Below are 14,039 nucleotides of genomic sequence, written 5' to 3' on the forward strand. Positions count from 1 at the left end.
CACCCTGCCAGCTCTGAACCCCCCCAAGGGGGAGAAGCCGTCCACCGACGCCAGCAGAGGCCGGAAGACAACCCAAAGCGCCCACCAACAGCGGGACCATGCGAGAGGCAACAGAGCAAGCTGCCCCCCAGTGCCCAGTCAACAGAGAAGGGAACAGAACCCCTTCCGAAAGAAAAAGTACACTACCTAATTCATGATGAGAGACTACGGGAAGTAAACCACACTTCGTTGGAAGACGAAGAGTGAGGGGGGGACCTGATCACCACATTCAAGATTCCCAAGGGAATCGACAGGGTTGATAAGGACAGGCTATATAACACAAGGGGCACATGCACTAGGGGACACAGGTGAAAATGAGTGCCCAAAAGAGCCACAGAGATAGTAGAAAGATTGTTTTTTTTTTTTTTTTTTGCTAGTGTCAGAATGGTAATTGGAAAGCACTAGGAAGGAATGTGGTGACTCCACACACAAGTAACAAGGCTGACCCCCATACAGTTTCACATGTAGACATGATAGAGCCCAATAGGCACAGGAACCTGTACACCTGTTGATAGACGGTTGAGAGGCGGGACCAAAGAGCCAGAGCTCAACCCCCGCAAGCACAACTAGGTGAGGACATATATTGTAAAAGTACAAGTCGCCGACTAGTGGGCAGAGAGCACCACGCCGGCCAGGCAAAGAAGGCACAAAACTGCATCAAAAGGCCCACCTCGACAGCAAAACCGCAAAGTCCCAGCACGACCACAACATGTGCCAAGACCCAAAAAGATCAGTCTGCAAGCCAGGACGACCCCGGAACCCCAGAAGGCAGAACCGGGTCACACGAGGAAACAAAGTCCCCTGAACCCACAAAAGGGGGCCCAAGAGGAAGAAACCTCCAGAACGAAACCAAGGAACCTAAAGGAACCCAGAATCGAACCAGGGGGAGCCCAAACCACCACATTTTGCCGGCGGAGAACACCACTGAAAGGCAAAGCAAAGCCCCCAGCAGAACCCCCTGGGAAAACGGTCCCAACAGACCGAAAACCGAGGGACAAGGTGTGGGAGCAAGCATACCAGCTAGGGGCAGAGCCTAAACCCAAAGGCTCAGACCCAAAACAGAAAAATTGGAAAAACCCGGTGTAAAATCAACACCCAAACGTTCCCAGAGTAACAGGCAATGGCAAGAAAACACCAGAGAAGCAAAGAAACGACAACAGGAGAACAAAAATCCTGAAAAAAAAAATGAAAACTCACCCAAGACGCTCGCTCGCACACCCAGTCGCATGTAAACAAACCGCAACGCCGCCCTGGTGGCCATGCCGGGAAACCGGCAGACGAAAGGCCGCCAGCAGGGACTGACGCTAAATACACAAAAACACGCCAGCAAATGTGGGAAGCTAGCAGACTGGACGGGCAAAAAACGCCGCCCAACAGCAGAAAAACCCCAGCAGGGGCAAAACCGCCCCAGAACTGCTAGCAGGCATCCCCCACAGCCACAGGAACCAACAACAGAGGCCCCGGGGCAGAGCCGTCCTCCAAGCCCTCCGCCCTTAAAGAAAAGCAAGAGTCCACAGGAAAGGCAACAAGAAAGGGCCGCTGGCAAGACCCAGAAGCCTTGGCAGGAGGCACAGGCTCAAACCTCCGTCCCCAACCCGAACGGGGCAGCCCCCGAAAACCGCCCGAGTTTCTGCCGCAACTAAACCCCGCCCCGACCCCGAAACCCGCAGACGGTTCGGAGCCGGGAACATAGAGGGATAGGGGCGAACAGCACCTAACCAAACGGGGCAGCCACGGGGCATTCGAGTGGGAAACCAACCTAGCATGTTGCAGCAACCTAACCTAGCTTGCAACACGGATGCCGCCTGTACTCTGAACAGTAATAACATCAGGAGAGTACTGGAGAACAAGCGGCAGCATGACGGAGGTAAAAATGGCGACTGTCACCTGGTGACAAGGGAACAGCAACCAACGATCCCGTACAAGACGGGTTGGAACCCGGAAGACACATTCAATGGTCCCCCGAGCCCAGACAGGGGTTTCCAGGGCCCGTAGGGTAACAACTATGGGAAGCACGGGCAAGGTGTTGCTAACCGGTTAAGAAACCCAAACATAACAAGAGGGTAGATTATAGCACTGAAAACCCCTGAGACGTGTACAAGCACGGGGGCCTAGCAGAGGGCCGCCAACACTACCAGTGGAACTATAACCACCTTAGGCAGACCCCCACCAGGCAAGAAAATGAAAAACAAAAGAAAAACCCCGCAAAAGTACACCGTCTTCAGAGGCAACAGAAACCGGCCGCCGCTTAGGTGGCAGGCTGCGCAACACCTTGACGCCCTAACCAGCACAATACCAATCCCTACCCAGGACCAAACAAGGGCCCCAAGCCCCAGCTGGCCCCAAGGGCGAGGCAAATGCCGAGCAGCAAGAACCTCTACGGGAATGCCAAGAAGCAAGGCACTTTACATCCACAACAGGAGCACGTGAGGTGTCTAGAAATAAAGTATGACCAGCCCTCTCCAAATCCTCTCATTGTGCCTTGGAAGCTGACTGAACAAGAGGAGCATATTATCCTCTAGAAACAGGTAAGCCTGCAAGGAACCCTCATCAGCCAAGAGATGTAACCTCAAATGCCAGTATTTAAGTGCACATGCTAAGAACTTAGGATCTGCTTCACAATCAGACTGTCAAGATGAGACCTCGAATTGTCACACAGTTGACAAGTTTTTATGGGGAGATGAACTGTTATTTTCTCCAGTGACTTTCTTTAGTTTTTACAACCCTACAGTTGTATTTTATACAGACTTCAATGGTGCTGGTGTAGTATGTCAACCTACCTGACTATGTATGATCATGGAATAAAACAAGTCAGATAATATACTTTACAAAGCAACAGAATGGGCATGCTCAGATGAGCAGAAATAAACAGGACAGAGTACTCACAAGAGATCAAAAGCAATACAAGTCAATAAAGAGCATAAGCTACTGACTCACCTGTGCAGACAGCTTTAAAGGCTCTGTCTGCGAGAGGGAGACAGGATTACTACTAGTCTCTAGTGCCTGAACATAAGCACGAGCTGTGTTCAGTCGCAGACGGTACAAGTCATGTTGGAACACCCTGTGCATCACTGAAAACACAGAATTTGGAAATACAGTTAGTTAATGTAATAAAATGAAACACTGAAATCAAGAATGATGGCGAAACAAAGAGAGATTATTAAAATTTAACATTAATTACATTTTATATAAAATATAGCCAAAGGCAGATAAAATTGTAAGCTAGTGAAAAAACTAAAGATGGCAGCTACTGTACTACAAATAAGGCATTACTAAAGAATCTGAACTGTAATTCCTGTAAGCTGTTCAGAAAAAACTTGTCAGAGAAGTGGATTATTGTGTTGTGCAAGTTGAATATCATCATGTGCCAATATACTATTAATCAACAAACAATACAGAAAAATATACTGTATATATAAACAAACAAATACATAAAAAATATACTGTATATATAAACAAATAAATACATAAAATATATACTGTATATATAAACATATAAATACATAAAATACCAGCGTTGAATGTAATGAAACGTCATTTTTTGGGTGAGTCCCGGAGACTCCCCGGAGCTATCCCAGGCTGATATGCTAATGACAGACTTTGGCATCAGTCATGTGTATGGAGTTCTTAGGTCTACCAGGGACCACGACCAGAATCGGGCCCCCTCAGAGAGGCAAGGGGAGCAATGGCCTATAGAAACCCCCATGTGGTTGGAAGCATTCTATGTCTGCCATCGACGGATCAGGCACCCAGAAAGGTAAGTGCTCCAAAACAAACCCCTATTCTGGTTAAAACTGCAACCAAAAGCCAAACTAGTGGATAGAACTCCCCAACAGAAAACAAGCAAACTAGTGTGATGTCACACGTCACTGCGCCGCTGTCTGCGCAGCTCCCCCCTCCCCGGGAGGTGGAAGAGGGAGCCCCAGACCCTTCACGCCGGCTACCCACACCTCAGTTCTGAGGCTGGATGTCAAAAACACGAAAAAAAAATGCCGACCGGAGGGAGGGAGGGATGCCGAGGAGCCTCCAGGACTCACCCAGAAAATGGCGTTTCAATACATTCAACGCTGATTTTCTGGGGGGAGCCCCATTGGGTCCCCGGAGCTAACTACCCACAGATGGAAAAAAGAGGGACTTACCCGGGAGGTGATCGTCACTCACTCCACAACTCTAAGTCGAGACAACTGGCTGCAACTGCCGACCCAGAGCAACACAGGCCCGATGGGGCCCAGGGACATTCACGAGGTAACGAGCAGCCAGGACCCTGTTCGACTGCCAAAAACCCCGCGCCCGAATATCAGACCAAGACATATTTTCAAAGACGGCAGCAAGAGCCTCGAACTTACAGACGTCATGGGCACGGGAATAGACCGCAGGCTGGCTGGATTTGATAACCCTGCGGACGACCTGGGAGACCCAAACCCGCGAACAGGGAAGAAGGGAAACCGGATCAACCCAAAGCGCATCCCCGGACACAGAAGCCGTGGCGCACAAATAACAGCGAAGCGCCGCAACTGGACACAAAGCATGATGCATCCCCGGCCGTACCAACCAAGCATGTTTGCAAGTGAACAAAACAATCTCCATGACCAAAAGAGCAGAAACCCCTGTGCCTGAAGAGAGCATGAAGCTCCCAACCCGACCCCCAGAGCCTAATGCCAACAAGAAAAGAGCCTTGGAGAAACAATCCCGGACCGAGGGGGCCACAACGAAAAAGAGGAGACGAAAGGTAAGCGAGCACTCTGTGCAAAGACCAGGATGGCTCAGGCGGCGCATGAGCAGGCCGGAGGTGAAACAAAGCACGGGACAGCTTGCAAAACAGCACAGATGTAACATCGATACCGAAGGCAAGCTGAAGCGGCTCCACCAGCGCCGCACGATACGCGGCGACAGTGTTAGGCATAAGATGACGGTCCTGAAACAACCAAAAGAGAAAGGTCACCCTAACAGACAACGAACTAACACGATGAAGACGCAAAAAGAAACAGAAGGCCCACCAGGAAACTTCATACTACCGCCGAGAAGAAGCCCTCAGATGGGACACCAACAAGCTGATCACCTGACCACCTGATCACCATAGAGATGATGATAGACTCGAGTAAAAAAAAACATACGTGAAAACTCGAGGAGAAGATCGAACCAGCCAGGTGACGTACTGGCCCGATCTGCTGAAAGAGGTGGAGCCGCGGGAAAACCCTCGGGTTCGGACACCGAGCAAGCAGCGCCTGGAACCAAGGCTGGGCCGGCCACCAAGGGGCCATAAGCTGTGTTACCGCTTTCGTTGTCTCCCGTTCGGGTTGAAGCTGGCACCTCGCGTGTTCACATGCCTTACGCAGATCGTGGTGGCCCGTTTGCGTTTCTTAGGTGTTCGGGTGTTGGCCTACCTCGACGACTGGCTGGTTTGGGCTCCCAGCCGGTCGGCTTGCTTGCTAGCCAGGGATTTGGTTCTTTCCTAGCTCACCGGGTTCAGGTTCTTGGTGAACTGGAGGAAGTCCCATCTGGTCCCCTCTCAGGTTTGGACTTGGCTGGGTCTCGTTTGGGACTCTCGGACCGCTTCCTTGTCTCTCCCTCCGGAGTCTCTCCTGCAGCTGTGGTCCCGCCTTTGTCTGTTTCTGGTGAGTCCTCGGGTCACCTGGTGGTTGCTCGAGGGGGCTGTGCGGGAGCCTGAACTTCGCGATGGTAGTCTACCCACCGGGTCGGTTTTGGCTTTGTCAGCTGTTCTGGTTCCTTCGGGGTCGCCCCTTCCGCCTCTCTCGTGATCGCTGGGTTCGACCCCCGGGGGCCTTGCGTCGGCTGCTGCATCACTGGCTTCCTCTTCGGGTTTTTCGGGGTTCAGTGACTTGGTGCCTACCCGAGCCCTAGCTCGAAGTATCCACTCGATTTAATGGCCTATTTAGGGCTGTACCCTGGTCGTTATTTCCGGAGCTCCGGTATTTCCGAAGTCAAGGGTTTTTTTTTCAAGTAACATTCAGGTAAGATATATTTTGTACAGACTGCCACTTGGACCACCCCTCTAGTGCCTACTACCCTGTGACGTCACAGATTCACGGCACATTGTTTTGATTTGTCAAGAGGCCGGAGTGTTCGTTCCGTGACTTTGTTGGACATATCTGCACAATCAAGGAACATCCGTGCACCCAGTCGGCTCCAAATGCACTCATTGTGTCAGTGATGGCTGACTGGTGGGTGGATGGGCAAGCAGGCAGGGATGGAGAGGCTGAAATGTAGGCAGGCAGGCTGGCAGGGAGAGGCTGGGAGGTAGGCTGGGAGATAGGCAGGGAGGAAGGCAGGCAGGCAGTGCTTGGGAGGGAGGCAGGCAGAGCTTGGGGAGGAAGGCAGGCAGGCAGGCAGAGATTGGGAGGAAGGCAGGCAGGCTGAGATTGGGAGGAAGGCAGGCAGGCAGTGCTTGGGAGGGAGGCAGGCAGAGCTTGGGAGGGAGGCAGGCAGGCAGACAGAGATTGGGAGGAAGGCAGGCAGGCAGGCAGACAGAGATTGGGAGGAAGGCAGGCAGGCAGGCAGAGCTTGGGAGGGAGGCAGGCAGGCAGGCTGAGATTGGGAGGGAGGCAGGCAGGCAGGCAGAGGCTGGGAGGTAGGCAGGTAGGGAGAGAATGGAGATGAATGGAGGGATGGATGGAAGGATGGAGGGATGGAAGGATGGAGGAAGGGATAAAGGGAGGGAGGGAGGGAGGGAGGGAGAAAGGGAGGGAGGGAGGGATGGAAGGAGGGATGGAAGGAGGGAGGGAGGGAGGGAGGGAGGGAGGGAGGGGAAAAATGGAGGGGCGGATGGTGGGAGGGGGGGATGGAAGGAGGGAGGGAGGGGGGGATGGAGGAAGGGATGTAAGGAGGGAGGGAGGGAGGGAGGGAGGGAGGGAGGGAGGGAGGGAGGGAGGGAGGGATGGAAGGAGGGAGGGAGGGATGGAAGGAGGGAGGGAGGGATGGAAGGAGGGAGGGAGAGATGGAGGGAGGGAGAGATGGAGGGAGGGAGAGATGGAGGAAGGGAGAGATGGAGGGAGGGAGAGATGGAGTGAGGGAGGAAGGGAGAGAGATAGTTGATACCTGGTTGATAGGGTTTTGGGAGTTGTTCTACTCCCCAAGCCCGGCCTGAGGCCAGGCTCGACTTGTGAGAGTCTGGTCCACCAGGCTGTTGCTTGGAGCAGCCCGCAGGCCCATATATCCACCAAAGCCCGGCTGATCCGGAACTTCTCTTAGAAAACAGTCCAGTTTTCCCTTGAAGATGTCCACGGTTGTTCCGGCAATATTTCTTATAGTCGCTGGGAGGACGTTGAACAACCATGGACCTCTGATGTTCATACAGTGTTCTCTGATTGTGCCTATGACACCTCTGCTCTTCACTGGTTCTATTCTGCATTTTCTTCTATATCGTTCACTCCAGTATGTTGTTATTTTACTGTGTAGATTTGGGACCTGTCCCTCCAGTATTTTCCATGTGAATATTATTTGCTATCTCTCATGTCTCCTTTCTAGAGAGTACATTTGGAGAGCTTTGAGACGATCCCAATAATTTAGGTGCTTTATCTTGTCTATGCGTGCCATATATGTTCTCTGTATTCCCTCAATTTCAGCAATCTCTCCTGCTCTGAAGGGGGAACTGAGTACTGAGCAGTACTCAAGACAGGACAGCACAAGTGACTTGAAGAGTACAACCATTGTGATGGGATCTCTGGATTTGGCCAGGGATAAACCAGGTATCAATCTGGTGGGAGGAATTTAAGGAGGGAGGGAGGGAGGGAGAAAGGGAGGGAGGGAAGGAGGGAGGGAGGGAGGAAGGGAGGGAGGGAGGGAGAAAGGGAGGGAAGGAGGGAGGGAGGGAGGGAGGGAGGGAGAAAGGGAGGGAAGAAGGGAGGGAGGGAGAAATGGAGGGAGAAATGGAAGGAGGGAGGGAGGGAGAGATGGAGAGAAGGAGGGAGGGAGAGATGGTGGGAGGGATGGAAGGAGGGAGGGAAGGAGGGAGAAATGAAAGGAAGAAAGGAGGAAGAGATGGAGGGAGGGATGGAGGGAGAGAGGGAGGGAAGGAGGGAGGGATGGAGGGAGGGAGAGATGGAAGGAAGGAAGGAAGGAGGGAGGGAGGGAGGGAGGGAGGGAGGGAGGGAGGGAGGGAGGGAGGGAGGGAGGGAGGGAGGGAGGGAGGGAGGGAGGGAGGGAGAGATGGTGGGAGGGAGGGAGGGAGAGATGGTGGGAGGGATGGAAGGAGAGATAGAGGGAGGAAAGGAGGGAGATGGTGGGAGGGAGGGAGGGAGAGATGGATGGAGGGAGAAATGGAAGGAGGGAGAGATGGATGGATGGATGGAGGGAGGGATGGAAAGAGGGAGGAAGGGAGGGATGGAAAGAGGGAGGAAGGGAGGGATGGAAGGAGGGGAGGGAGGGAGGGAGGGAGGGAGGGAGGGAGGGAGGGAAGGAGGGAGGGAGGGAGGGAGGGAGGGAGGGAGGGAGGGAGGGAGGGAGGGAGGGAGGGAGGGAGGGAGGGAAGGAGGGAGGGAGCGAGGGAGGGAGGGAGGGAGGGAGGGAGGGAGCAAGGGAGGGAGCAAGGGAGGGAGGGAGGGAGCAAGGGAGGGAGGGAGGGAGCAAGGGAGGGAGGGAGGGATGGGTGTTGAGTTGAGCAGAGAGAGTGTAAGGGAGTAGGGGGGGTGGGTGGGGGAGGTGGTGTGTCGGTGATGGGGGAAGGACTGGCTCACTGATAAGCCTAACACACTTGACCCAGTGAACCAGATGTTTCTTAAATAAATTCTGGATATACATCATCATTTATGTTTTTGGTTGCAGATTTTGTTTAGTAATATTATTAGGATAATAAAAAATTATAAAATACTTGTTTCATGAATGCTGTATTGTATTAGATGGAGATTCTCCAGGCTGTCTCTGGCTGGCTGGCAATCTACTGAGCCATTTCCCAGAACGGTCTTAGAAGGGGGGGGGGAAGAGGCAGGAAGTGAGGCTGTGGGGGAGAGGAGGAGTGAGGGAGGGGACGATAGAGGTAGGCGGCCTACTTGCCATGTGAGGACCCCCTGATGCCAAAAGAAACCCAATATCGACCTTCGGATATCGACCGCCAGACCGGTATATGAGGCTCAAGATACCGGTCTCCCAAACCGGTCGTTATTACCGGTATAAATGAGGCCGTTAAATTGAGTGGATACTGTACACGGATGCGTCGTCTCTCAGCTGGGGCTTTGTGACCAGTGTTCACCAGGCCGGCCAGGGGCGTTGGGGTCCATCCTTCCGTCGAGTTCACAGCATGGTGCAGGAGTTCGCGGCAGTGTGGTTTGTTCTTCGGAGGATTCGGGTCGCCCGTGGATTGACGATTCGGCTCCATTCGGACTGCTCTCCAGTGGTTCATTGCCTGAACTGCGGGGGTTCAATGCGGTCTTTGTCTCTTTGGGGTTGGTCACTTCGAGTGACTCGTCTGCTGAGTTCACTGGGTTTGGCTCTCCTGACAGTTCACGTACAGGGAGTGTCCAATGTCTTGGCCGACAGCCTGTCTCGCTTCTTTCCCTCCTAATGTATGTTATATTAGACCGGGACATTAGCTAAGGAGTTCAGACCTACCAAGGACCAGCGCCAGAACCTGGCCCCTTCAGAGAGGTTTCAGGGAGCAATGGCCTTGGAAAACAACCTTGTAGTTGGGGTTTTCCTTATCTGCCATCGACCAGGGTTAGCACCCAGAAAGGTAGGCATAACAAAACAAACCCCACATGGTAAAAAACTAAAACAAAAAACCGAACAGAGAGGTAGAAACTCCCTACAATCCCAAGGAAACAAACAAACATCACACTTTACTGCTGTGCCGATCATCCGCGCAGCCCTCCCCGCCCCAAGAGGGGGAGGGGGAAGCCCCAGACCTACCGCACCGGCTGCCTAGTGACCCAAACCCTCAAAAGGGCAAACCAGACAGCCACGAACGACCGAACCGAGCTGTGAGCCCAACGAGAGGACAGACCCCACCATCCCCGGCCGACCTGGTGAGCACTGGTCACAAAGCCCCAGCCAAGAGATGACCCATCCGTGAACACATCGAGTGAAGGCTCGGGAAGGTGTCAAGGCACGGAACCCCGAAAACCCCAAAGAGGAAGCTGGTGAAGCAGCACCAACACAAAATCCCCAGAGGAACAAACCCAACGATTGCAAGAGAGGTGGAAGGGGAGTCTCTGAAGGAACCAAACAGACACCGAAGCCAAACCCGACCCCGCGGGCAGACCAGCACGTCGAAGTTCAGACTCCCGCACAACTGCTCGAGCAACCGCCTAGCAACCCGGGACCCGCTCATGAACAGCCGAAGGTGGGACCACAGCCGCAGCAACACTTCTGGAGGGAAAGACAAGGAGCGGCCCAAGAGCCCTAAACAAGACCCAGCTAGGTCCGATCCCGGGACAGAAACAGATGGAACGGCCTCCAGATCACCAGGAAACCAAACCCAATGATCTGGAAAGAACCACACCCCTGGCGAGCAGACAAGCAGACCGACTGGGAGCCCACACCAGCCAGTCGTCGAGGTAGGCCAGACACTGAATCCCAAGCAAACTCAGATAGGGCACCAAGATCCGGTAAAGATGCATAAATACACCAAGGGCCAATTACAAAATAGGGAAGGCAACAAAAACGGTAAGTCAAGGAGTTCAGACCTACCAGGGACCAGCGCCAGAACCTGGCCCCTTCAGAGAGGTTTCAGGGAGCAATGAAACTGGAAAACCCTCTTGTGGTTGGGGTTTTCCTTATCTGCCATCGACCCGGGTCAGGCACCCAGAAAAGTAGGCATGACAAAACAAACCCCACATGGTGAAAAACTAAAACAAAAAACCGAACAGAGAGGTAGAAACTCCCCACAATCCCAAGGAAACAAGCAAACATCACACTTTACTGCCGCGTCGATCATCTGCGCAGCCCTCCCCGCCCCGAGAGGGGTAGGGGGGAGCCCCAGACCTACCATGCCGGCTGCCAAGCTTCAGTTTGGAAGCTAAGCTTCAACCAACGTGAAAAAAACGCTGACCGGTGGGAGGGAGGGTGGCCAGGGAGCCTCCGGGGTTCACCCAGAAAATGACGTTTCATTACATTCAACGCTGGTTTTCTGTGGGAAGCCCCTACGGCTCCCTGGCACTTCATACCCAAAGAGAAGGAAAAGAAAAGGCTAACCCGGGAGGCGGCCGCTACAAACTCTGCAATGCGAAGCCGAGACAACAGGATGCAACCTGCGACCCAAGGCAACAAGAACGCACAGGAGCAGACGCACATAAAGAATGGACGGCCAAGAAACTGTGCAACCCTCAATTCCCTGCACCCGAAATGAGCCCTAGACGTCACCAACACAGCAGCAAAAAGCTGCAAACGTCCGAACAGCACGAGCGCAAAGACAGACCGCAGGCTGGAAGACTGAAAAACTCAGCGGAAGACCTGGGAGACCCGAGCCCTGAAACAGGGAACGAGGGGAACAGGATCAAACCAAAGTGCGTCCCCAGACACGGTACGTAGGTAACATCAAAAAGCGCAACTGGACAACACAGGATGCACCCCCAGCCAAACCAATCAAGCATCAATACCCCAAGAACCCCCTCCGGAAACCAGCTGTCTCGACTGTCGCCAGGACGGAGAAAGGCTGCACACGTACAAATCTACCACCAGTACCAAAGAGCTGAAACCTGAACCGAAGGGGCTACCACAAACTGAGAAGATAAGAAGGCACCCTGATCAAGGACCTGGACGGCGCAGGCGACGCATGAGCAGGTCGGAGGTGAAACAAAACACGAGAAAGCGTACGAAATGGGGCAGATGTGACGTCCACCCTGAACGCAAGCCGGAGCTGCCTAGTGACCCAAACCCTCAGAAGCGCAAACCAGACAGCCACGAAGGACCAAACCGTGCTGTGAGCCCGACGAGCGGACAGACCCCACCATCCCCGGCCGACCTGGTGAGCACTGGTCACAAAGCCCCAGCCGAGAGATGACCCGTCCGTGAACACATCGAGCGAAGGCTCGGGGAGGTGCCAAGGCACAGAACCCCGAAAACCCCAAAGAGGAAGCTGGTGACGCAGCACCAACACAAGATCCCTGGAGGAACGAACCCAACAATTGCAAGAGGCGGAAGGGGAGTCTCCGAAGGAACCAAACAGACGCTGAAGCCAAACCCGACCCCGCGGGCAGACCAGCACGTCGAAGTTCAGACTCCCGCACAATTGCTTGAGCAACCCGGGACCCCCTCACAAACAGCCGAAGGCGGGACCACAGCCGCAGCAACACTTCTGGAGGGAAAGACAAGAAGTGGCCCAATAGCCCTAAACAAGGCCCAGGTCCGAACCCGGGATGGAAACAGATGGAATGGCCTCCAGATCACCAGAAAACCAAACCCATCGATCTGGAAAGAACCACACCCCTCGCGAGCAGAAAAGCGGACCAACTGGGAGCCCACACTAGCCAGTCGTAGAGGTAGGCCAGACACCGAATCTCAAGCAGACTCGGACAGGGTACCAAGATCCGGTAAAGATGCAAAAATACACCAAGTGCAAATAAATGACCTGGAGGTCCAGGGCCACCATCCAGGCACCCGGCCCCAACAGAAGACGGACAGGAGACAACAGACCTCCGAGGAGGGCATAGAAACCAGGACGCAGACTGAAGAAGTCTGGAAGAACCGCAGATTCGAAAGGCCCAAGTCTGCAAAGAGCAGACCGGAACCCCAGAAGGATGGGTTGGATCGACCACGCCCAACGCACCCACCAAGATGACATGACAAAGCGCAGGGGAAGAAGCACACCCCGCCAGCTCTGAACCCCCCAAAGGGGGAGAAGCCGTCCATTGCCGCCACCAGAGGCCGGAAGACAACCAAAAGTGCCCACCAACAGCGGGACCATACGAGAGTCAACAGAGCAAGCTGCTCCCCCAGCGCCCCGTCAACAGAGCCCCTTCCGAAAGAAAAAGTACACATACACATATATATACACATCATGTATATACACATACACATAAATATACACATACACATAAATATACACATACACACAAGGTATGTTACACACATGTGTGTATGCACATACACATGTGCACACACACACAGTGTACACATGTACATGCGTACACACACATGGAACGGATGGAGGGAACTGACCAAAATGTTGAAAAGGTTTTCAGGCTTGGAAAGTACAAGGACAGAGACCGAATGATAGGTGGTATTCATGAGCCAAATCACGAAAGAGGAACTGTTAGCAAGGAAGAGCGGTCTAGCAAATGTTCAGAAGTTCAAAAAAGTATTCCTACAGAGGGATATGACAAGGGAAGAGAGAATGCAGGCAGCAGATGCGAGGAAGGAGCGCCGGGAGAGAAAGGAATCAGAGTATCACAACCCCAAACCCTACAATCCCAGAGGGAAGTGGGGAACCCTCCTCAAACAGTGCAACAGCCACAGGGAGTGGGGCACCACCCCCACATTCTACCCAACAGACACCCAACCTGCACAACCTGGACACTATGAGATGGATGCCCCTTCCCCTGTCAGCCCCCCACTAAGTACCCACCTAGGGCACCCTCCCCCTCCTCCCAATCACCCCCCTCCTCCCACTCACCCCTCTCCCCAGGACCTCCCTTCTCCCCCCCTCCCTCAAGCCCTCCCCTCTCCCACATGCCATCCTGTCTCTCCCACCCCCAAGCCCTCCGTTCTCCCCCACCCCCCTAAGCCCCCCACTGTCCCCCACCCCACCTAAGTCTTCCTCTCTCCACCACTCCCCTAAACCCTCCCCTCTTCCTCACCACCTCAGCCCTCCTTTTCCGCCCCAAGCCCTCCTCCCTCTTCTCCCCCCCCCCCACAAAGCCTCCCACTCTCCCCTATCCCCCAAAGCTATCCCGGGCTGTGAGGGGTTCAGAGACTACATAGCAGGCACCACGACAATGGGAGGACCAAGAATAGTAGTAGCAGTAATATACAACCCTCCACCAAATGACAGAAGACCCAGTCAACAGTATTACAACAACAACATGGCAGTTAACACTATAATTGAGAGG

The 14,039-nt window shown here is 53.7% G+C and overlaps 1 protein-coding gene across 2 annotated transcripts in view; it reads right to left on the reverse strand.

Moving 5' to 3' along the window:
* Window positions 1-14,039, reverse strand: part of BBS1 (Bardet-Biedl syndrome 1) — a 185,598-nt gene that overhangs the window by 20,445 nt on the left and 151,114 nt on the right. For both annotated transcript variants that reach the window (XM_045760604.2, XM_045760603.2), the window contains exon 10: window positions 2,977-3,110. In XM_045760604.2, the coding sequence (XP_045616560.1) occupies window positions 2,977-3,110 (134 nt within the window). The remainder of the gene's footprint in view (window positions 1-2,976; window positions 3,111-14,039) is intronic.

Source organism: Procambarus clarkii, chromosome 63, assembly GCF_040958095.1.
Source record: "Procambarus clarkii isolate CNS0578487 chromosome 63, FALCON_Pclarkii_2.0, whole genome shotgun sequence".
Classification (NCBI taxonomy): domain Eukaryota; kingdom Metazoa; phylum Arthropoda; class Malacostraca; order Decapoda; family Cambaridae; genus Procambarus; species Procambarus clarkii.